At 43.7% G+C, this 19,912-nt stretch overlaps 1 protein-coding gene across 1 annotated transcript in view; it reads right to left on the reverse strand.

The window, feature by feature from the left end:
* Positions 1-18,410, reverse strand: part of LOC127051369 (cytochrome c oxidase assembly protein COX16 homolog, mitochondrial) — a 71,954-nt gene extending 53,544 nt beyond the window's left edge. The window contains exon 1 of the mRNA XM_050953644.1: positions 18,214-18,410. Within this exon, the coding sequence (XP_050809601.1) occupies positions 18,214-18,309 (96 nt within the window). The 5' untranslated portion in view covers positions 18,310-18,410. The remainder of the gene's footprint in view (positions 1-18,213) is intronic.
* Positions 18,411-19,912: the final 1,502 nt, after the last annotated feature.

Below are 19,912 nucleotides of genomic sequence, written 5' to 3' on the forward strand. Positions count from 1 at the left end.
GTTCTGTCTTGTCTTGTCTTGATTTTGACCTGTTAATTGTTTGGCAGAGACCATTTACTATATATTACCCAGCACACTTTCAGCTATATACAGTACATGATAAATAAAAATGCTACATACACAGACATACAAAAGGGGACCGGTGATTAGATTATCTGTTTTTCTTTAAATTACATATCTGAACTGTACTACCTAATTTAGATTGTAACACCAAGACGCTGTCTTCCTCCAAATACAGTAAAGCACTGAGCACTACAGTATTAAATACATAAAATATAAATCATCATCATAGGCCTAATTTGAGGCTCTAAGCAAAATAGATTGGTGGTTTCAGACTTGTACATATTACTTGTTTCTTCATATCACAAAACCACCACCAGCCTCTGCGGTGGAGAGAGGCACAATGACTCAGCTAGTGTGACTAATTTACTCTGTTCCTTAGACTACAGTTCCAAACCTTTACCTGCCCTACTTTTACTGACATCACCGTTATATTATGAAATCTAAAGAATGTTTAAATTCTGTTTTACTTTTTGCCCTTCACATTGTTTGGGCAGTGAAACCAGACGGGTTGGTTCCATTTTCTGATTTCCAAATCAGAAATAGTCACCTTCCCTAACAGGGACCATTGGGTGTGCCATAATATAAATATTTCCTACCACCACTGACCACAATAATTCTTACCAATATTACAATTATGTATATAATGCTGGGCAACTGAAGGATGAGCAGTAATTAAGTACATACTAAAAATTAAAACCAGGGTGGATTTGAATCACTAGTGAGGAAGACTCAATTTAACCACAGATTTCTACAAAAAAGTGCATTCTTGTTGGTTGTTATAACCTTAATACATATTCTTCACAACTCAGAGATGTAGGTTACATTTTTAGAAGCTACACACTATACATTTTTAAGTGATTTATTTTGAAAACTTTTCAGAACAATTTTACAGCTATATCAGAAAATGAATGATTGTTCGGTTATTTCATTTACCAAAAGGTAATTGAAGCAGATATTTATAAGTCATTGGGAGGTGAACTATCATTAATATTTGGAGGATTTTCTTGCCATGCTGTATTAGGAGGAGAACATCACCAGACAGACATTTAAATTGTTTTATTAGACTAAAACAACCAAGTTATGTATTTGGATTTTTTCTTCAACAATATACATAATATTTTAACAAAACAAGCATATGAATTTTTGAAAAATCAAGTTTGTTTTTGTTAAAATTGTTTTTGACTAAAATAGTTAAATTAAATATTTAAAAAAAAATTAAATTGGCTATGTCAGACAGGTCAACATGAGAAACTTAAAATATTGGTTTCCGCAGCTAAATCAGTCATCTTCACCTTCATTTTCCTGTTTGTTCATAATCCGGAAAAGAAAAAACAAGCTCTCTTGCTTTTTCAGGTCCCAAACTATTTCTCAGTTTGGAATGAATTAGTCCAAAGGAAGAAAATATTATTTCTGTGTTGGCAGAAGAAGCTACTGCTGTTAAAAGTGAGATTGTCACTTCAACAGTCTCTGAATCCAAGTGCTTAAGTGACTTCCACCAGTTCAATAGTGTGACTTTCTTTAAATCATTATCATCAGACATATTTCTTGAATGGTTCCCCCTTAGCTCTGAAGTTTATTATAGTTGACATTATGGAGGGATGATTGCTGGATGTCCATGTCACAGCCAACTTCTCTTCTTCAGCAGTTAAGGTTTGACCTTGGTACCAAGTATTAAGAATATTTGCAAGAAAATGAGCTGGAGGTAGTGCTTGTCCCATTCGTTTTTTTAATGCTTGTAATTTAACTATCATTGCATATTTCTCTTTTTAAGATCTCACTCAGTTCCTTCCAAATTTCAACAGTGTCAGCAGTAAAACAGGTATTTCCCTGCATTTTCTTCAAGGCTACAGAAATATGCTTCAGGATACTCAGCATGTGTTCAACATTTCTCTTAAGCCCAACTTTGAGAATTTTGGCCGTGAAAGTGCCATCTATTTTTTCACGATTTTGTTCACAAACAGTTATCAGATTTGGCCAGTTCTTGATATAGTGCTCAAAACAGTCCACTACTGAGTTCCATCACACGTCTTGTGGGAGAGTTAGCTTCGTTCCTCCCATTTTTTTCAGAGCAGCTGCTGCAAAGTGGTTGTTATGGAAGTATTTTGCAATTTCAACATTAGCCTTTATTTCTGGAACACTGAAGTCTTAGGCTAGGAGGTGCATCAAATGAGCACTGCAACTGCATGTTATTAGCTTGGGACTCTCTTCTAAATAATTTCTTCTCATCTTGGATACATTTGCAGCATTGTCTGTGACCAAACTGCATATTAGATATTTGAATTTTTTTTCAGTTTGTTATAACTTTTATTGCTACTTCTTGTAAGTATTCTGCTGTGTGTGCATTTCCTGATGTATCAATTGTTTTTGTAAGGAAAACATTCCCTTCTTCTGTTGTCACATAAGCACATACAACAGGATCATTGTGGACATTGCTCCAAATAGCAAGACTCAACTTAACAATTTCACCCTCTAGACCTTTTGCACACTGCTGATAAAGTGTATGAAAGAGAAGTTCAGCAATTTGCCTGCAACATCTGCTTTGTTGCGTGGACTGTATCCTGGTCTTAATGACTGAACCATGTTAATGAAGTGTGGGTTCTCAATAATACAGAAAGGAGAGTTTGTTGCATAAACAAACTGGGCAATTTTTTCATCAATTATCTCTTTTTGTAATCTGCTAGTTCTTATCACAAACTTATCTATGGTTGTTTCTGGATGATGGAGATTTTTTTTTTCTTTTTGCTATAGGTGATATACTGTGGCTATATGACATACATGATATGACTGAAACACTATCATTGGCAGATAACTCTGAAACTATAGAAAAATGATGATCTTGAAGGTGGATAGTTTTCAGAATCCTGTACGTTGAGGATGGATTCTCCTAAAGAAAATAAGCCAATGCAGTTATTTAATTATTGTCACCATACTGCTCATTTAGTATTACTCATTGCATTCACTGACGCTTAGTACTACTTTAAAAGGTGAAATTGTAAAAGGAAGATCTGCCTACTTCAGCTATTAATTTTTTATCGCAACTGCATCTAAAATGATAGTACCATAGAGTAACAACTATATTTTTTGCTCAAACGTGAGAAGCCAAGACTAGTCCAGAAGGAGGACAGGCAGTCCTTAGGAAAGAAGTATGAAATAAAAAAGTTTACCAACCTGAAGATCCTACATGTTCAGTGTGACGGGATCTGCTCACCCCATACTAGCCTGTGTTATTGACAAAGGAAGTCCTGAGTCCCTGGCAAGACTGGGCATGCTTCAAGTGCTCCAGCAGTAAAAAGGGAGGGAGCCCAGCTCATTCTAGGCTGAAGGCCGTAGGCGAAGGACCTGCCTGGGAAGATCCTGCGGAGGACCAGCCACAGCCCAATCGCACCGGGAATTGAAACCGTCCACGGCCTGCCTGCACCCAGGTGACTGGAGGAACCCTTGGAGACAACTGGCCTTGCTGAACACAGAGGACCCAACATCTCCTGGGAAACCCCAACACAGACTCTGGTAGGAAGTGACTCAGGGAGGGTGACGGAGTGGTACCTCCCCCCCAAGGAAACTCAGCGTGTTTCATTAGGACCCCCCGCTGAGTCAGTGGCAAGGCGCTACACCACTGTTAGGGCCCTGGGTCGGGCCCCAGTGGAGTCGGGTGGACTTGGGTCTCTCTACTGGGGCTGCCACACCCCATAAGGGGCGCCCCAAAGCTAGAGACACTGGCCACTAGGCCACGCTGCCCTGCACCAAAGGGCTGCTTTATGGACTCTGGCCGCTAGGCCACGCTGTTCTGGGGGGCTGCTTTATAAACTGTGACCAACAGGCCATGCTGCCCTGACCCTAGGGGGATGGACCATCACATTAAGGCCTGGTCTACACTACGCGTTTAAACTGATTTTAGCAGCATTAAACCAATTTAACGCTGTACCCGTCTACACTACGAGGCCCTTTATATCAATATAAAGGGCTCTTTATATCGGTTTCTGTACTCCTCCCCAACGAGAGGAGTAGCGCTAAAAATCGGTATTACCATATCGGATTAGGGTTAGTGTGGCAGCAAACCGACGGTATTGGCCTCCGGGCGGTATCCCACAGTGCACCACTGTGACCACTCTGGACAGCAATCTCAGCTCGGATGCAGTGGCCAGGTAAACAGGAAAAGCCCCATGAAATTTTGATTTTCATTTCCTGTTTGCCCAGCGTGGAGCTCTGATCAGCACGGGTGGCAATGCAGTCCCAAATCCAAAAAGAGCTCCAGCATGGACCGTACGGGAGATACTGGATCTGATCGCTGTATGGGGAAACAAATCTGTTCTATCAGAGCTCCATTACAGAAGACGAAATGCCAAAGCATTTGAAAAAAAAATCTACAGGCTACACAGTGCTGCGTGACAAGCGTAACGGGAAGCCAGAGACTCAAACGGACACTCATGGAGGGAGGGAGGGGGTACTGAGGACTCCAGCTATCCCACAGTCCACAGCAGTCTCCGAAAAGTATTTGCATTCTTGGCTGAGCTCCCAATGCCTGTAGGGTCAAACACATTGTCCGGCATGGTTCAGGGAATAGCTTGTCAATTTACTCCCTCCCCCTCCCCATGTGAAAGAAAAGGGAAAGAAATCGTTTCTTGACTTTTTTCAATGTCACTCTATGTCTACTGAATGCTGCTGGTAGATGCGATGCTGAAGCAGTGAAGAGCAGTATCCGCTCCTCTCCCCTCCGTGGTGGCAGACGGTGCAGTAGGACTGGTAACCGTCCTTCTTATCAACCCGTGAGTGCTCCTGGCTGGCTTCAGGTGAGGCTGGCCGGGGCCGCCTGGGTGAAAATAGGAATGACTCTCGGTCATTCCCAGTAGATGGTACAGAACGGCTGGTAACCGTCTTCATCATAGCAACTGGGGGCTGAGCTTCAATCAGCCCCCTCCCTTTCATGTGAAAAGAAAAGATTCTGTACTGCCTGGACTATCATAGCAGTGGGATGCTGGGCTCCTCTCCCCCACACTGCTTAATGTCCTGCCTGGACTATCATAGCACCAGGAGGCTGCTTCCCCCTCATTTTATGTCACTAAAAACTCAGTGTTTCTTATTCCGGCATTCTTTATTTCTTCATGACACAAATGGGGGGGACACTGCCACGGTAGCCCAGGAAGGTTGGGGGAGGAGGGAAGCAACGGGTGGGGTTGTTGCAGGGGCATCCCCCGTGAATGGCATGTAGCTCATCATTTCTGTGGGATCTGACACAGAGCAGCTGTACCCTCTGATACACTGCTTCTCTAGTACATTTGCCCCACATTCTAGGCAGGACTGACTATTTTTAGAAACCATAAAGGAGGGATTGACTCGGGGAGTCATTCCCAGTTTTGCTTTTGCGCCCCTGGCTGATCTCAGCCAGGGGCACCCATGATAGCAGCAGACAGCACAGAAGGACAGATAACCATCATCTCATTGCCAAATTACACTGGCAGCAGACGGTACAGAACGACTGGTAACTATCTCTGCTATCATGCAAAAGCAAATGAATGCTGCTGTGTAGCGCTGGAGTATTGCCTCTGCCCACGGCATCCAGTACACATACAGTGATTGTAAAAAAAAAAGCTGAACGGGCTCCATAGTTGCCATGCTATGGCGTCTGCCAGGGCAATCCAGGGAAAAAGGGCGCGAAATGATTGTCTGCTGTTGCTTTCCCGGAGGAAGGAATGACTGACGACATTTACCCAGAACCTCCTGCGACAATGATTTTTGCCCCATCAGCCACTGGGCTCTCAACCCAGAATTCTAAGGGGGGGGGGAGACTGCAGGAACTATGGGATAGCTACAGAATAGCTACCCACAGTGCAACGCTCCGGAAATCGACGCTAGCCTCGGACCATGGACGCACACCGCCGAATTAATGTGCTTAGTGTGGCCGCGTGCACTCGACTTTATACAATCTGTTTTATAAAACCGGTTTATGTAAAATCGGAATAATCCCGTAGTGTAGACATACCCCAAGATATGTTCCTTTCATTACCTTCACCACAGCTTCCTCCTGAGAAGGAGCACTTCTCATGATGTTGTTTCATTCCGGCAGCCAAGGCCTTGCATTTCTTTGTTGCACTGTTTGCATTCTGCAAACATGTCTGTTTTACCCACAGGTAGAGGTACTTAATTAAAATATTCCCAAACGGGGTCTCTTTTATGGCTTGCAGCCATTACAGGTTTCCCCTTCTAGTGAGAGAGTGGTATGGTAGATCTCAAATCAGTAAAGGCTTCACTCAGAAAGACCTCAAGACTTCTGGAATATGCTGCTCAAACAGTTCCACTTTTGTTTCTACTGCCTGTCCCTCCCTTCTCATATTTATCTCCAGACTTCTTCTCCTCATCCAGATCCATTCCGCCCCCACCAATCTTCTATTCACTGAACTTTTTGAAACTTTGCACTTTTAGAGAGCGGTAATGGATTGACCCTGTGTATACAAATTTGCAGAGGGACAATAGGATTGAGGCCAGTTATTTCTTACCTCTATATATTTAAATGAATGAATAAATAAAACATTTTTGCTGTTAACAAGCATGTTATCTCTGGAGACACAAATCCACAGTTTGAGAACTGCAAAACTAATCATCTCTGATATCTTCTAGACTGAGCACTGAGTTCTATTGGGTGGATAGAAAGATTAACCTAAATAATCTATACAGAAGCCCCTGGAGCCCCATAAGATTGGGTCCTTAATCCATGAACTATTGGAACTAATTTACAAAACTCTTCTTAAACATTACATGAATATATTGTCTCATGCTACAGAATTAGAATTTATAATCCCTAATCCATGATGAGATCTTTGAGCTATAATGTATCCTAATTAAAACTCTTTAAATAGGCTTTTTCCTCAAAAAGCATTTTATCAAAAAATCTGATTTTAAAAAAAAACCATTGATTTTTATCCACCCTGATTAAAACATACTTTGACTCACCTCAATTCTAGTAACCTGCAAATTGCTGCCACACATTTAATCAGATGACCTAGCATACCCTATGCTGTAGACAACCCAACTGGAGAACAGAATCAACTTGAAAAGCTCAGATAAACCTGTATTTTTTTAAATGTGAGAAAGCTGTTAATATTTTACACTTTACAGAATGTGCAAGGGAAGAAATAAAACAAGTTCTGAATTCATTACATGCTAAAATGTCCCTCTGACTAGATATTTTGAAGCACTTAACATATGGATCTAATGGTGGTATTTTTTTGACATCAAAAGGTCAGCTTTAAAAATAAAAACTAATACTTAATATTTAATACAGTACTTTGCATACTAGTAGCACTGCTACCATAAATACCCTCTTAAATGTTCCAATCTGGATTATTCCTGTATGCATCAATGATTATATATAAAAGCCCAACATTTTACCGTACTCATGCATGCACAGAAGACTAACATGTTGCAAAGTAGAATAAAAGAATGTGACATAAGAATACCATCTGTCACAAACTCAGCAACCTCAGTAATTGTTTTATGCAAAAACAATAGACATTAAATTCTCCTTAACTTTATTTTTAAATCTACCCACTCTCTTCTCCGTTGGGAAGTGTGTTATGCAAACAGTTATGGATGGCATGGGGCTGATTATTAAGGCTGCATTTCAGATGGAGGATGCTAGCGCTTGTCACCAACTAAAATTGAGTTGTTCACTGATGGCCTGAGAACTCCCTGACTTACTGCACTTCCCTGAGTTATCCTGAACAATCTAAAGCAGCCACCCATAGTCTCTTGGGTTAGTAAAACAACAAGAGGCAATTTCTCTGACATTGCCTAGCAATTTGCTATATTATAGAATCCCCGTTGCTAAAGAAACTCATTCCTGCTGCAGTACCGATTGTGAAAGCCAACTTACAAAATTACATTTCCTTTGTCATAAATCCCTAAATTAATCACATCACAATATTCAATACTGGCAACTCAGATCATGCACTGGTGAAAAGAAAGCAGGAAAATGTTATGAAATATATTACTAGAGTGGTAATAGGATAATTTTCAAGCCAATCTTCTCCAAGACAGCTGCTGCCAAAGCCTCAAGCTATGCACTGGGCCAGCTGCAAAACTGGAAGTCATATGAAATATTTTTTTTTTTGGTTTGCAGTGATCAGAGTTAAAAGGTTTTGGGGGTTTCCTTTTTTAAAAACTGTTGTGTGCAGTTCAGTGCTGGTGAGAAGGGCCGGTTGGACAGCCCTGGAGAATGAAGTCCTTAATTTATTCACTAAACAGGTGCAGCTTGGGCAGCAGCACTGCAAGCTTTCATCCCACTAAAACAGCTATCTGGTTCAACTCTGACCTGGGGGGACACACGAACCCCTAGGGCAAGTCTCCATGGACATTTCAAATCATTGGTCCCTATGCTGTGACTGCTAATAAGGGAGACCATTAGTGCCAGCTGTAGTGGTGGTTTTGTACCATGAACATTTGTCTAAATGGCAAATTTACTGAGACTCCCAACTCATTTCATATGAACAGCCTCCAGATGGTAACGTATAGTCCAGGGGCAGGCAAACTTTTTAGCCTGAGGGCCACATTGGGGTTCCGAAACTGTATGGTGGGCTGGGTAGGGAAGGCTGTGCCTCCCCATATAGCCTGGCCCCTGCCCCCTATCTGCCCCTTCCCACTCCCCGCCCCCCTCAGAATCCCCAATCCATCCAACCCCCCCTGCTCCCTGTCCCGACTGCCCTGACCCCTATCCACACCTCCTCCAACAGGCTCTCCAGGACTCCGCCTATCCAACCCCCCCCCACCCCAGTCCACTTATCACCACCCCCAGAATCTCCACCCCATCTAACCACCCCTGCTACCTTGACTGCCCCCTGGAACTCCCCACCCCCTTACCATGCTGCTCAGAGCAGCAGGACTGTCAGCTGTGCTGCATGGCCAGAGCCAGCCACGCCACTGCACTGCCCGGCAGGAGCTCACAGCCCTGCCATCCAGAGCACTGGTAGCATGGCAAGCTGAGGCTGCAGCGCAGGGGGAACAGCAGGGGAGGGGCTGGGGGCAAGCCTCCCTGGCTGGGAGCTCAAGGGCCAGGCAGGAAGTCCCACGGGCCAGCTGTGGCCCGCGGGCTGTAGTTTGCCCACCTCTGATTTAGTCACTATAGATTAAAACATGCCACACCACTAATGCAGGCAAGTAGCAGTAGTAAAGGAAATACAACGTATAATTTGACAAGATTATATATATGAGGTGACCCAGTCAACCTTTGTGTGCTAAATCCAAGTGTGAAGAGAAATGGGACAGAGAAGTGGATTGGGGGTGAAAAATCACCTCACACAAGCCTCATTTTTCCCATCCCACCTTATCCCTTCTCCCTTCTCATTTAAGCAGAAATCTGGGTGGGATCATTCAGGTTGGTTCTCCTTCCCACAGAAGGGGGAGGGTCTCTAACTCAGGACCCTTCTTTCTCCTCTTTGTGGCAAAAAGATTAACTTGGTTTTCATTACAGGTCATGCGAGCACCTTTCAAAAGGAAGCTCTGTGCCTTAAAATATATATATATATATTTGATCCAAAGGACAAATTAAGAAAAAAATGTTGAGGAATTGTGTGTTAGCAGATGACGACAAACAGAGAAAGGAGTGACCATCATTACAGTGCATAATACTTCTAGCTTAGAGATCAGCAATAGCCTCTCTTCTGCTGCCACCTACCCAAGCTGAAAACAAGGGCCAGCCATGCTGGGAAACCTACTCCTTAGCAAACATTGCAACCTGTTGTCCTCCGACTGTTCTGCCTCCTGCAGCCACTGCCAGCAGAATTCTTCTGCACTGTTCATACACAACTAGAGAAATACAGGAGGGTGTGTATGTGTATTTCATGAGCAGATAAAATATACCAAGTAAAGGGCCATACTGAGAAAATGCTGACAACCCTAGGGCAGCAATTTGATTTAAGAAAAAAGGAGCAGATTGTTCTATTCAAGATTGGAGGCAATGGCATTTAGGCCTCAGAGATTGCAGGTCTCAGCACACAGTACTCCATCTTGATCCAAGCAACCAGATCACCTGGATCAGTATGGAGCACTGCATATGGGACCTGACCTATGCAGGCCGCCCCACCATATTCAATGTAGTAAGATGAGGCCCTGAAACATAAACCCTTGTATCAGAGGCCCGGAATGAGACCTAAGGCCTGAACTAAAGTAATGGTCAAGCCTTTGTTAATACACACACACAAAAAAAAAGTTAAAATGTGAGTCAGAGGCAGGCCCTGCTCACAGAAGCTGGCAAGAATGTGGCTGATAGTTCCTTTTAGGTATGTGTATATGTGCACTAAGCACTAGTAAGATAAACATATGCCAGGATGGTACCAGAACATTCCGGTACTAACACATTCCACATAGATAATAAGGAACAGGCTGACCCATTCTAAAGACAGGGTCAAAAGGATAATATGATGGACAGAGTTGTTTTATTCGAACCAACATGCACCAGGAGAGAGGCAGCACCCTAACATGCAGAGGGGTTGCACCTCAATACGTCAGGAGTGATGTGTAACTTGTTTGTACCTGTGTATAAGAATGCACCCGAGTGGTTGTCTTTTGTCTGTACCTAGTGAAGAATCCCACCACTGACTGAACTAGTCCATTGTCAGGGAGCACATATATACTAGCAGAACTGTAGACATCTGATCCAGGGAGTTAGAGACTGTGTTTCGTTTGACAATAAACCTTATCGGAGTCTGTGGTCCTTGCGGTTTCTCTCGGGGTTTGCTGTGCCACCTATCTGCGCAGAGCCGGGGCAGCACACAGAGGAAACACACACGCAGCCGACTGTTATCATCACTGAACACAGCGGAGCATCATACCGGTGACACCTGATGACATTCAAGATGCGAATGGCTGGGGGCCACATTGTAAAGCTCTGTTTTGTCACACGCTGTAGACACTGCGGTCTATTTTTTGGCAAAAAATCTTGTTTACTAAAATGTCCATTTCTTAACGTATGGGAGAATGCACAAAAGGCATTTAGTAGAAACCAATTTCAGAACAACGGATGAAACAGCAACCCATATGTTCCTTTGTGTGAGCATTAGCAAAAGTGGGCTTTTTCAACCAGACTGTTGTCATTTTGCATTATACACGGTGCTTGGACTGGTCAGGTGACAAAGGAATTTCACTTAGCAGCTGCAGCTGTTTGGAGAACAAACAGGCTGTGGTGGTCAAGCGAAGCTTACTGTCACAAACAACACTGCCCCTTTCCTGAAAAAAAATGAATAAATAAAAAGGAAATCCTAGTACCATTTTAAAAACTAAGTTTACTGCCACCCATAGATCATAGGTGCAAATCCAGCTACGGTTTACTGTGACCAAGGCTCTTTCCATCTAATCGCTCGTTAGTGGTTTCTGAGCATGAAAAGATGTTGGTATAAGTTCAGTTACCATTAGACTAATAGCTACATTACAAAAACACAAAAAGAAACCATCACCACTGTTGCCATTAACTGTCCCCCTAGTTGTCAGTATTAGGACAGGGCTAAAAACTCAATGCGCCATGGGAACAGAACTAACCTCCTGCTCCTCTCTGTGGTTCCACCTGATGAGGACCGAGACATATTGCAGGGCTATACAGAGGAAATAGGGCGGAGGAGGAGAAGGAAGCCAACATCGCCACTGCTCATGTGTATCTTTTCTGAGGATAAACAGAGGATTTCAGTCTACATGACTCTCAGGCTGGCCCATTCTACCAGTACTAAATTCACACACGCATAGTCTAGTCAAAATGAAGCTGAGGTCTTATTCACAGAATAAAACACCACCCCTTTGTTTTGGGAAGACATTCATTCAGAAACTCACACACATGCTCTAGACCTAAATCAACGCACTGAAGGACTAAGGAAAGACACTGTAGGTGAGCTAATTCAGGGAGCCGTACTAGTTTACCAAACTAAGACCAGAGACGAACCAGCCACAGCAGACCATTCAGCTTCCAGCATACTATAGGCCGTTTCAAAGGATGGTCTCACATGAAGCAGTGCCATGCTCCAGAAAGGATGCAGGTGAATAAGAGTTTAGAAGCAGTGGTGCAGAAGGGACCCAGTACACAAACTCAACTCATCATTAGATTAGAGGAGCAGTGCTTGGAATAACAGCCACAGACCCATAACAGTGACAGCATATGAATCAGTGGTTGGGAGAAATTGTTTTAAAGACTAAAATAGCAACAACAAAAGATTTTTATCCTCTATGTGCAGCACTAGTAGGTATTTGTTTACATATACATCAGTTTATCTACAAGACTCAGAAGCCTGTTTGAGTCTCAAGTGTAAGCATTAAGGGCCATTTGTTCTTCATCTACACATTCTAGGCATATGAAGGTTTCAATTCACTGTTTCATACAGTAAATTATATTTTGAACAGAAAACTCACGAGGCAATAAATATAAATTCCCTGAAGATTCTGAGATTCCCATTCTGTGAATTTTTACTGGAACGCTGTATGTGAGCTTAAGGGTGCCATGATGCTGGCAGAGCATCAAGAAACAGAGGAAATGCTCCTTGCGTGTTTGTAATGGGAGTTTTGGCACTTGATGCAATAATAGAAGGCGATGTAGTCACGATCTGTGTACACAGAAATTAACATCAGCAATGTCCCTTAGAATCTTTATTCACAGCAAGAATCTTCCTCAGTTGTAGGAGGTGCCATGTTCACTCAGATCCTACAAGGTAATGGAAGTGAAGTGTGCTCAGCCTATTACAGGACCAGGCATTCAGAAATTCACCTACTTTTTGGAGTCTGAATTCACTTCATTAAGTGATCCTCAGATAGCCATTTATTTAAGTACATTATAAAACAAGGAGGCTTCATAAACAGATAGCTAAGGGTTAATGTTCTTTTACCTGTAAAGGGTTAACAAAGGGAACCAAACACCTGACCAGAGGACCAATCAGGAAACAAGACTTTTTCAAATCTGGGTGGAGGGAAGTTTTGGGTGTGAGTTCTTTGTCTTGGTTCGGTGACCCTCTCAGCTCTGAGAGTGATCTTTCTATCTCCAGGCTTTCTAATCTTCTGTTTCCAAGTTGTAAGTACAAGGATAGTAAGACAATAGGTTTATATTGTTTTTTTGTATTTACATGTCTGTAGTTGCTGGAATGTGTTAAATTGTATTCTTTTTGGATAAGGCTGTTTATTCATTTTTTCTTTTAAGCAATTGACCCTGTATATTGTCACCTTGATACAGAGACTATTTTATGTCTTTTTCTTTCTTTTTGAGACCTGTGGATTTTTTTTTAGTGGGGGCTCAAGGCGATTGAGTCTGCAGCACACCAGGGAATTGGTGGGGGGAAGAGAGAATCTCTTTGTGTTAGATTTACTAAGCCTGACTTTGCATACCCTCTGAGTGAGGGGAGAGAGAGATTGATCTCTCCGTACTTGTGTTTCAAGGACTTGAAGCAGAGAATCTCCTAGTGTACCCAGGGCAGGGAAATCTGGGAGGAGGTAAAGAGGGAGAAGGGAAGTGGGTTATTTCCCTTTGTGGTGAGACTCAGGGCATCTGAGTCTTGGGGGTTCCCCAGGGAAGGTTTTGGGGAGACCAGAGTGAGCCAGACACTGGAATTCTGGCTGGTGGCAGCGATATCAGATCCAAGCTGGTAATTAAGTTTGGAGGTTTCATGCTAGCTTCTCATGTTCTGAACTCTAAGGTTCAGATCTGAGCAGGACAGTTATGACACCAGGCATTCAGAAATTCACCTACTTTTTGGAGTCTGAATTCAATTCATTAAGAGATCCTCAGATAGCCATTTATTTAAGTACATTATAAAACAGGGAGGCTTCACCAGACCATTAGGCCTGCAAGAGACTGCCCACCCAAAAACACACTGCATGGTAAAAAGGCAGGCTCCAGAATGCAGACAAAAATCTTTCTGAACACTAGTCAGAGCTTCCAGAAGACCCACATTTCAATTGGAAATAAAAATAACCCCAGTAAATCCAAACTGTCCTGCCAGCAGGATGTTTATTACATTTAAACAGACAAATAAAGTCTTTAGTAGGAGCCCTGCAGACCACTGACATTCCCCTGACGGTGCTTAGAAGCACTGACCACTTATCCCAATGTTGCTGGTGTGTTCCTTCCTTGCTGAACTCTGTTCCCTGCTCTGTATGTGACATAGACAAAGAGCAAAGTGCTGATCTACAGAAACGCACAAAATGACAATGCAACAATATGCACAGCACTTTCAATGCAAGAGGCAGAATTCAGAGGAAGAATGGGAAACACACGCAAGGTATTGCCAAAAGGCATTTTTATTATACCTCTACCCCGATATAACGCAACCCGATACAACACGAATTCAGATATAACGTGGTAAAGCAGCACTCCGGGGGTGTGGGGCTGCACACTCCGGCAGATCAAAGAAAGTTCAATATAATGCGGTTTTACTTATAATGTGTAAGATTTTTTGGCTCCCGAGGACAACGTTATAGTGAGATAGAGGTGTACAGCAGAGGGAGAAACTTATAAGTGTAAAGAAGACAGAATAATCTACCTTTATCAGGCTGGAAAGTGCAATAGTTCAAGATGCTACAGTTGAGACTATATCTCTGTATGCAATAAAGTTAGAATTCAAGATGTATTTTAAAAAAGTCTACCTGCTATGACAAGTTCAGAGCCTCAAGTTTCTGCTTTTCCTCTTACAGTATCTGATGGCAGAGCAAGAAGAAACATAAGAAGCTCCACATTTATATTCCTTATACAGCTTTAGGTGCTTAGAAAGTCATTGGCTGTAGCAGACAAATGAAGAACCATTAACTTGACTCTTGGCTACTACTGTGAGTGTAGGAGGTGATTTGCAACATTCATTTTAAAACGTTATTTGTAATTTTTAAGTTGGAGTATGTATTTTCTTAATCATTTGGAAAAACAATCTGTATTTGTCTGAAGGAAATGCATTTCCAGTCACCTTTAAATGTGTTAATTGCACTGGAGAAGTAATCTTACATGCTCAGTGTCTCAGAAGACTGTATGGTGCCAGCTCCATTGGCAGTGGTGCCAAAGAGCCTTGCTGGCACAGTATCATCTGAAAGTGTCACAGGAGGAATGGGACACTGACAGACATATTCCTCCTATTCAGGCAGACAGAGTTGTCTGTGGAATAAGAAACACTGACTGAAAGCTAGGACCCTTCCTCTGTAATGGAGAACCAAGTGTCATACCAGCCTACATGATAACCGGCAGGTGGTAATGAAAGAGTTAAACCCCCTGTACCTTTCTGCAATAGGAAAGGGAGAGATATGGATACAGCAGGAAATAAAGATAAGTAAACTAAGTGGATACACAGGCAACACAGCCTCCTTCCTCACAATAGCAAGTACAAGTTACATCTGCAAGGTCAGTGGAGTTCATTCCAGCATCTACACAGATGTTACCATCTAAGTGCTTCAGGACTCTACACCCTCTAGCATTCAAGCTGCTAAATGCCGTTCCATGCCAGGTTACATCACTTTCCTAGGCACATGTTGCCTTATGCCAGGCACTGGTATTACCACATGTCAAGTTTGTAGAATTGAAGAAAATGAGATTCACTGATTTATCTTGGGGGGGGGAGATCTGTCCCTGTTCATTCCATTGATTTGTTAATTTGCACTCTCTACAGTCCAGCTGGTGTTGGGAAGAAAACACTCTTTCCTGCTAGGATAACGTGACTGAGGAACTCTGATTATCATGTTACTCTCAGGGGCTGATAATTTGAGGCTTTAAAGATCACTTAAATAAGAAAACCTCTTTGACTCAAAACAGATCAAAATTATAAATTCACCCTGAAAATGGGTAAATATACAAATGTCTTTATTCAAAGTTATATATATATAAACAGACCAACTGTCTTTAAGATATTATCTTTTTCACTCAGATCTGCAGAAAGAATGGCAGATTAGACTTCAAGTTGTAAAATGAAAGACAATGAGGTTCATTTCAAGGCAGTTTGAATGTATTTTTAAATGAATTTAGTGCTGATAGCCCTCATGACTAAAGACCTCTCTTTATCAACAAAGCAAGTATGGCACAGGAAGCAACATTCCAAGTTTTCATCACAGTAGACCAATGCTATGCAACAACAACTTCTCAAGAAATTAAGCATCTATTCTTTTTGCTTGCAAAGACAATGTTGCTTCAGTTTACAGTTGGTATCTTCCTGACTATGCACACAGATCCAGTGCCACTGCTGCTGCTCCTACCTTCCCAGACAGTATAAGAGTGAAGTTAATAAAAGATTCTGTTTAGCTTCACTGATGCTATTCAGAACTCCTTGAGCAGCTGTGAAACTAACAAGAATTATATTCTCACCACCCTCTTCCTGCACTGGAAAGCAAGAGAGGAGCTCTGAAGTATGAACAGGGGAGAAAAACTTTAAAGGGGAGAGGCTAGGAAAGAGATATAGTACGAGACCCCCACTCCCCAACCAACAGTAAGGCATCCCCAGGGATAAGAGCTATGGTTATTAAGTGTTAAATTTGTTAACAGCCTTTTATTTGAAATTTCACCTTGTCGTTACATTAAGGAAAAAGGGATAATTAGGAGCCCCTGATTTACCTTCTTTACATCACTGTTTTACATATCTCTATAGAGTCACCTCTCTGTCTCCACTGTAAAAGGATTAAATTGTATACTTTAATATCTCCTCAGACAGAAGCCCTGCTGTGGGGCTAAGAATTGCTGTTGCCTTTCTCTGATCCCCTTCCATTTATACTTTATCTTAGCTTTTTTGAGATGTGTTGACCAAAACTGAACGAAGTTTTCAAGTTAAGAGTATATATTTATATAATGGGATAATATCAGGATTATTTTCCATCCTATCCTTCACTCACCTTAAAAACCTTGTTTGCTTTTCTTGACCATCACAATGCATGTGTGGATCTTTTCATTCAGCTGTCCACATTACTGGCTAGGTCTTCTTTTTTGAGTGAAAAGAACGAGAGGTACTTGTGGCACCTTACAGATTAACAAATGTATTTGGGCATAAGATTTCATGGGCTAAAATCCACAAGTACTCTTCGTTCTTCTTGCTGATACAGACTAGCACAGCTACCACTCTGAAACCTTTTTGAGTGGTTACACTTAAAACTCATTGGCACGTTTGAGCACTTGAATTATTTCTGCCAATATACATTCTCTTATACTTACTGAATTTTATTTGACATTACCCTGCCCAATTGCACCATTGTTTGGTTACTCTTGAGTTTAAAGTCCTTTTCTAATCTTAGTTATCCTAAATAATTGTGCATCATCTACAGTTTTGCCACATACCTCATCTACCTGTTCCTTCATTTAAAAGTACAGGCAGCACAAAAAGCCATTGCAGAGCTATGGCTCAGCAGCAGCTAAACCCAGGTCTCACACACACGCTTGGCCTGTACACCAGCTGTTCTCAAACTTTAGAAACTGAGAACCACCGTTTTGATTTAAACTTTTGCCACAGACCCCCAAGCCCCCCACCCCTCAAACCCCCCCTTTCCTTGCCCTCCCCTCCCAGCAAAAATGTTGCAGCACAAACGCTGCCTTCATCCAGGGAAGGGCACTGGAGCTCAACCTCTCATTCATAAACCTAGCGGCGCCTATAGCGGGAGTAGGGCTGGCCCATGTGCCTAACCAGCCTGAGCGCTGCAGGCAAGACCCAGTTCCAGCAGCGCAGCCATTGAACAGCGCTCGGAAAATCTTTCACAAACAAATCGCGGTTTGCCCTCCCCGGTTAACGTCTCCCAGGGTCCGGGGCCGCACAGGAGCCCGCCACGGGCCTGTCCGCTCTCAGCGCCAGGGGCTGGCAGCTGCCGCTCGGCCCGGGGGCAGGGCCCCGCCAGCAGGGCCCCGCCAGCAGCGACCCGGTTCCGCACCGAGCACCAGCCAGCGGAGAAGGGGCCCCCGGCGCTCTGCTCACAGCGGGGCGAGGAGGCGAGGAGCACGGGGACGGCGCCCCCTGAGCCGGGCTCACCGAGACCAGAGCGGCGGGGACGGGAACCGAACCGGTAACTCCCCACCCCCGACACTGCCTGGGCGCGGCGGAGCCTCCCAGCGGCGGGGTCTCGGGCAGCCTCGCGCACAGCAGCTGCCAGCTCCGCAGAGCGCCCACGGCCCCGCCCCCTGCCGGCCACGAAGAGCGCCACTGGCCCCGCCCCATCCACCAGGCCCCACCCCCTGCCACTCACCATCATGGGGACCCCATATCGCAGCGTCTTATTCTTCGCGAGGGGTCGCAGCCTCTCCAAGCCCCGCCGCAGGCTCCGCGCCGCCGCCTCCTGCATCAGGTCCCGCCCCCAGTACTTCCGGGAGGCGCGGTCCTTTCAAAACCAGCTCCCCGCAGACACCGCGCTCTGAGCAACTTGGTTCCGCCCCGCTGCGGGAAGAGGCCTCGCTCAGCGCAGGCGCAGTCACGGCATGACGTGAGCTTCGGGAACGCGGCTGGACAGATTTGCATCCAACCCTCGGCTCACGCTGCGGGGCGCCCTTCTCGGGGGCGGGGGCGGTGTAACATTAAACTGCTTCCGGGGTAATTTGCGGGAGGGAGCGGATTCTGCAGGGAGATTCCCCCGGTCGCAGCGAGCAACTTCCGCCGGCCTCGGCCTCGCTCCGGGGGCGGGCGGAGGTGGAAGGGGGATTGTGAAGCAAGAACTTCACAGCTTGAGTGTGGCCATGTAGACAAGCCCTTCTTAACCAAAGGGGAGGGAATAAGGGAAAGTGAATGGGGCTGGAGGACTCTGTTAATTTATTTAGTTGAAAAGGTTAACGTTGGTTCGCTGTGTCATCTACACACCCTGCAGGCCTCAGCCCCTGGGATGCACATACCTCTGATAGCAAAGGAGCAGCATTACCAGTGTGGGAGTTGTCAGGACATGGGCAGGAATAAGTGCACTTAACACCTGAGTCACCATTATAATCTGTGGCCTCACTGCTGACAAGGTGTGTTTTTAATTGCCGGTATCTAGTATGCATTAGCCATTCCACTAAAAACAATGGGGGAGACAAAGCACTTCAGTTTCACTACAGGGTAAACTAGGTGAGGTGAACATTATGCCTCTACCCAACCAATGCAAAGAAGTAACAGAATACTTCATGTAAAAATATCTTTGATTTTGGCAAAACGTAAACTTGTCAACAGGACTTTATTTTTAAAGTTGAAACCTCCTTACCAAGCTGCTGCTGCACCCTCTGCAACTCTCACTCTGCCTCTCAACTCCTCCCCTCTCCTTCCTGTTTCCTGTCCTTTCAGACTCCCAACAGCCAGTGCTCCCAGTTTTAATAATCACAAGCAACATCTAAACACCACAAGACCACCACCAAAATGTATCAGAACAAAATAGGCAGCAAACCTAAAGGCTGTAAAACTAAATCTTCAACTAGACATGTAAACAATTCAGTAGAAAAATCAACATGTATGCAGCAAATGAAATAATAGAAGAGTAGCGTCTGTTTTTTGCAGGATGGGAATTACTTACAGAAATAAGAATTTTTAATACATTTTAAATTTAAAAAAGTGTGTGTGGCAGGGGAACCATATGTTACTTTGGAACTCCAAAGTGGCATTGAATGTTATAGTGGGATTCTCAAAAGCTTCTAGGTCCTTTTGTCCCTCAGAGAATATTTGGGAACCAAGTTCTACAAACAAGTGGTGATATGAAAAAGCACTAGGGTACAGGATAGAGAAGCAAAACAACAGCAACAAATATCAGAGGGGTAGCCATGTTAGTCTGGATCTGTAAAAAGCAACAAAGAGTCCTGTGGCACCTTAGACTAACAGATGTATTGGAGCATAAGCTTTCATGGGTGAATGCCCACTTTGTCAGATGCATGTAATGGACATTTCCAGAGGCAGGTATAAATATGCAGGCAAGAATCAGTCTGGAGATA

This window comes from Gopherus flavomarginatus, chromosome 5 (assembly GCF_025201925.1).
Source record: "Gopherus flavomarginatus isolate rGopFla2 chromosome 5, rGopFla2.mat.asm, whole genome shotgun sequence".
Classification (NCBI taxonomy): domain Eukaryota; kingdom Metazoa; phylum Chordata; order Testudines; family Testudinidae; genus Gopherus; species Gopherus flavomarginatus.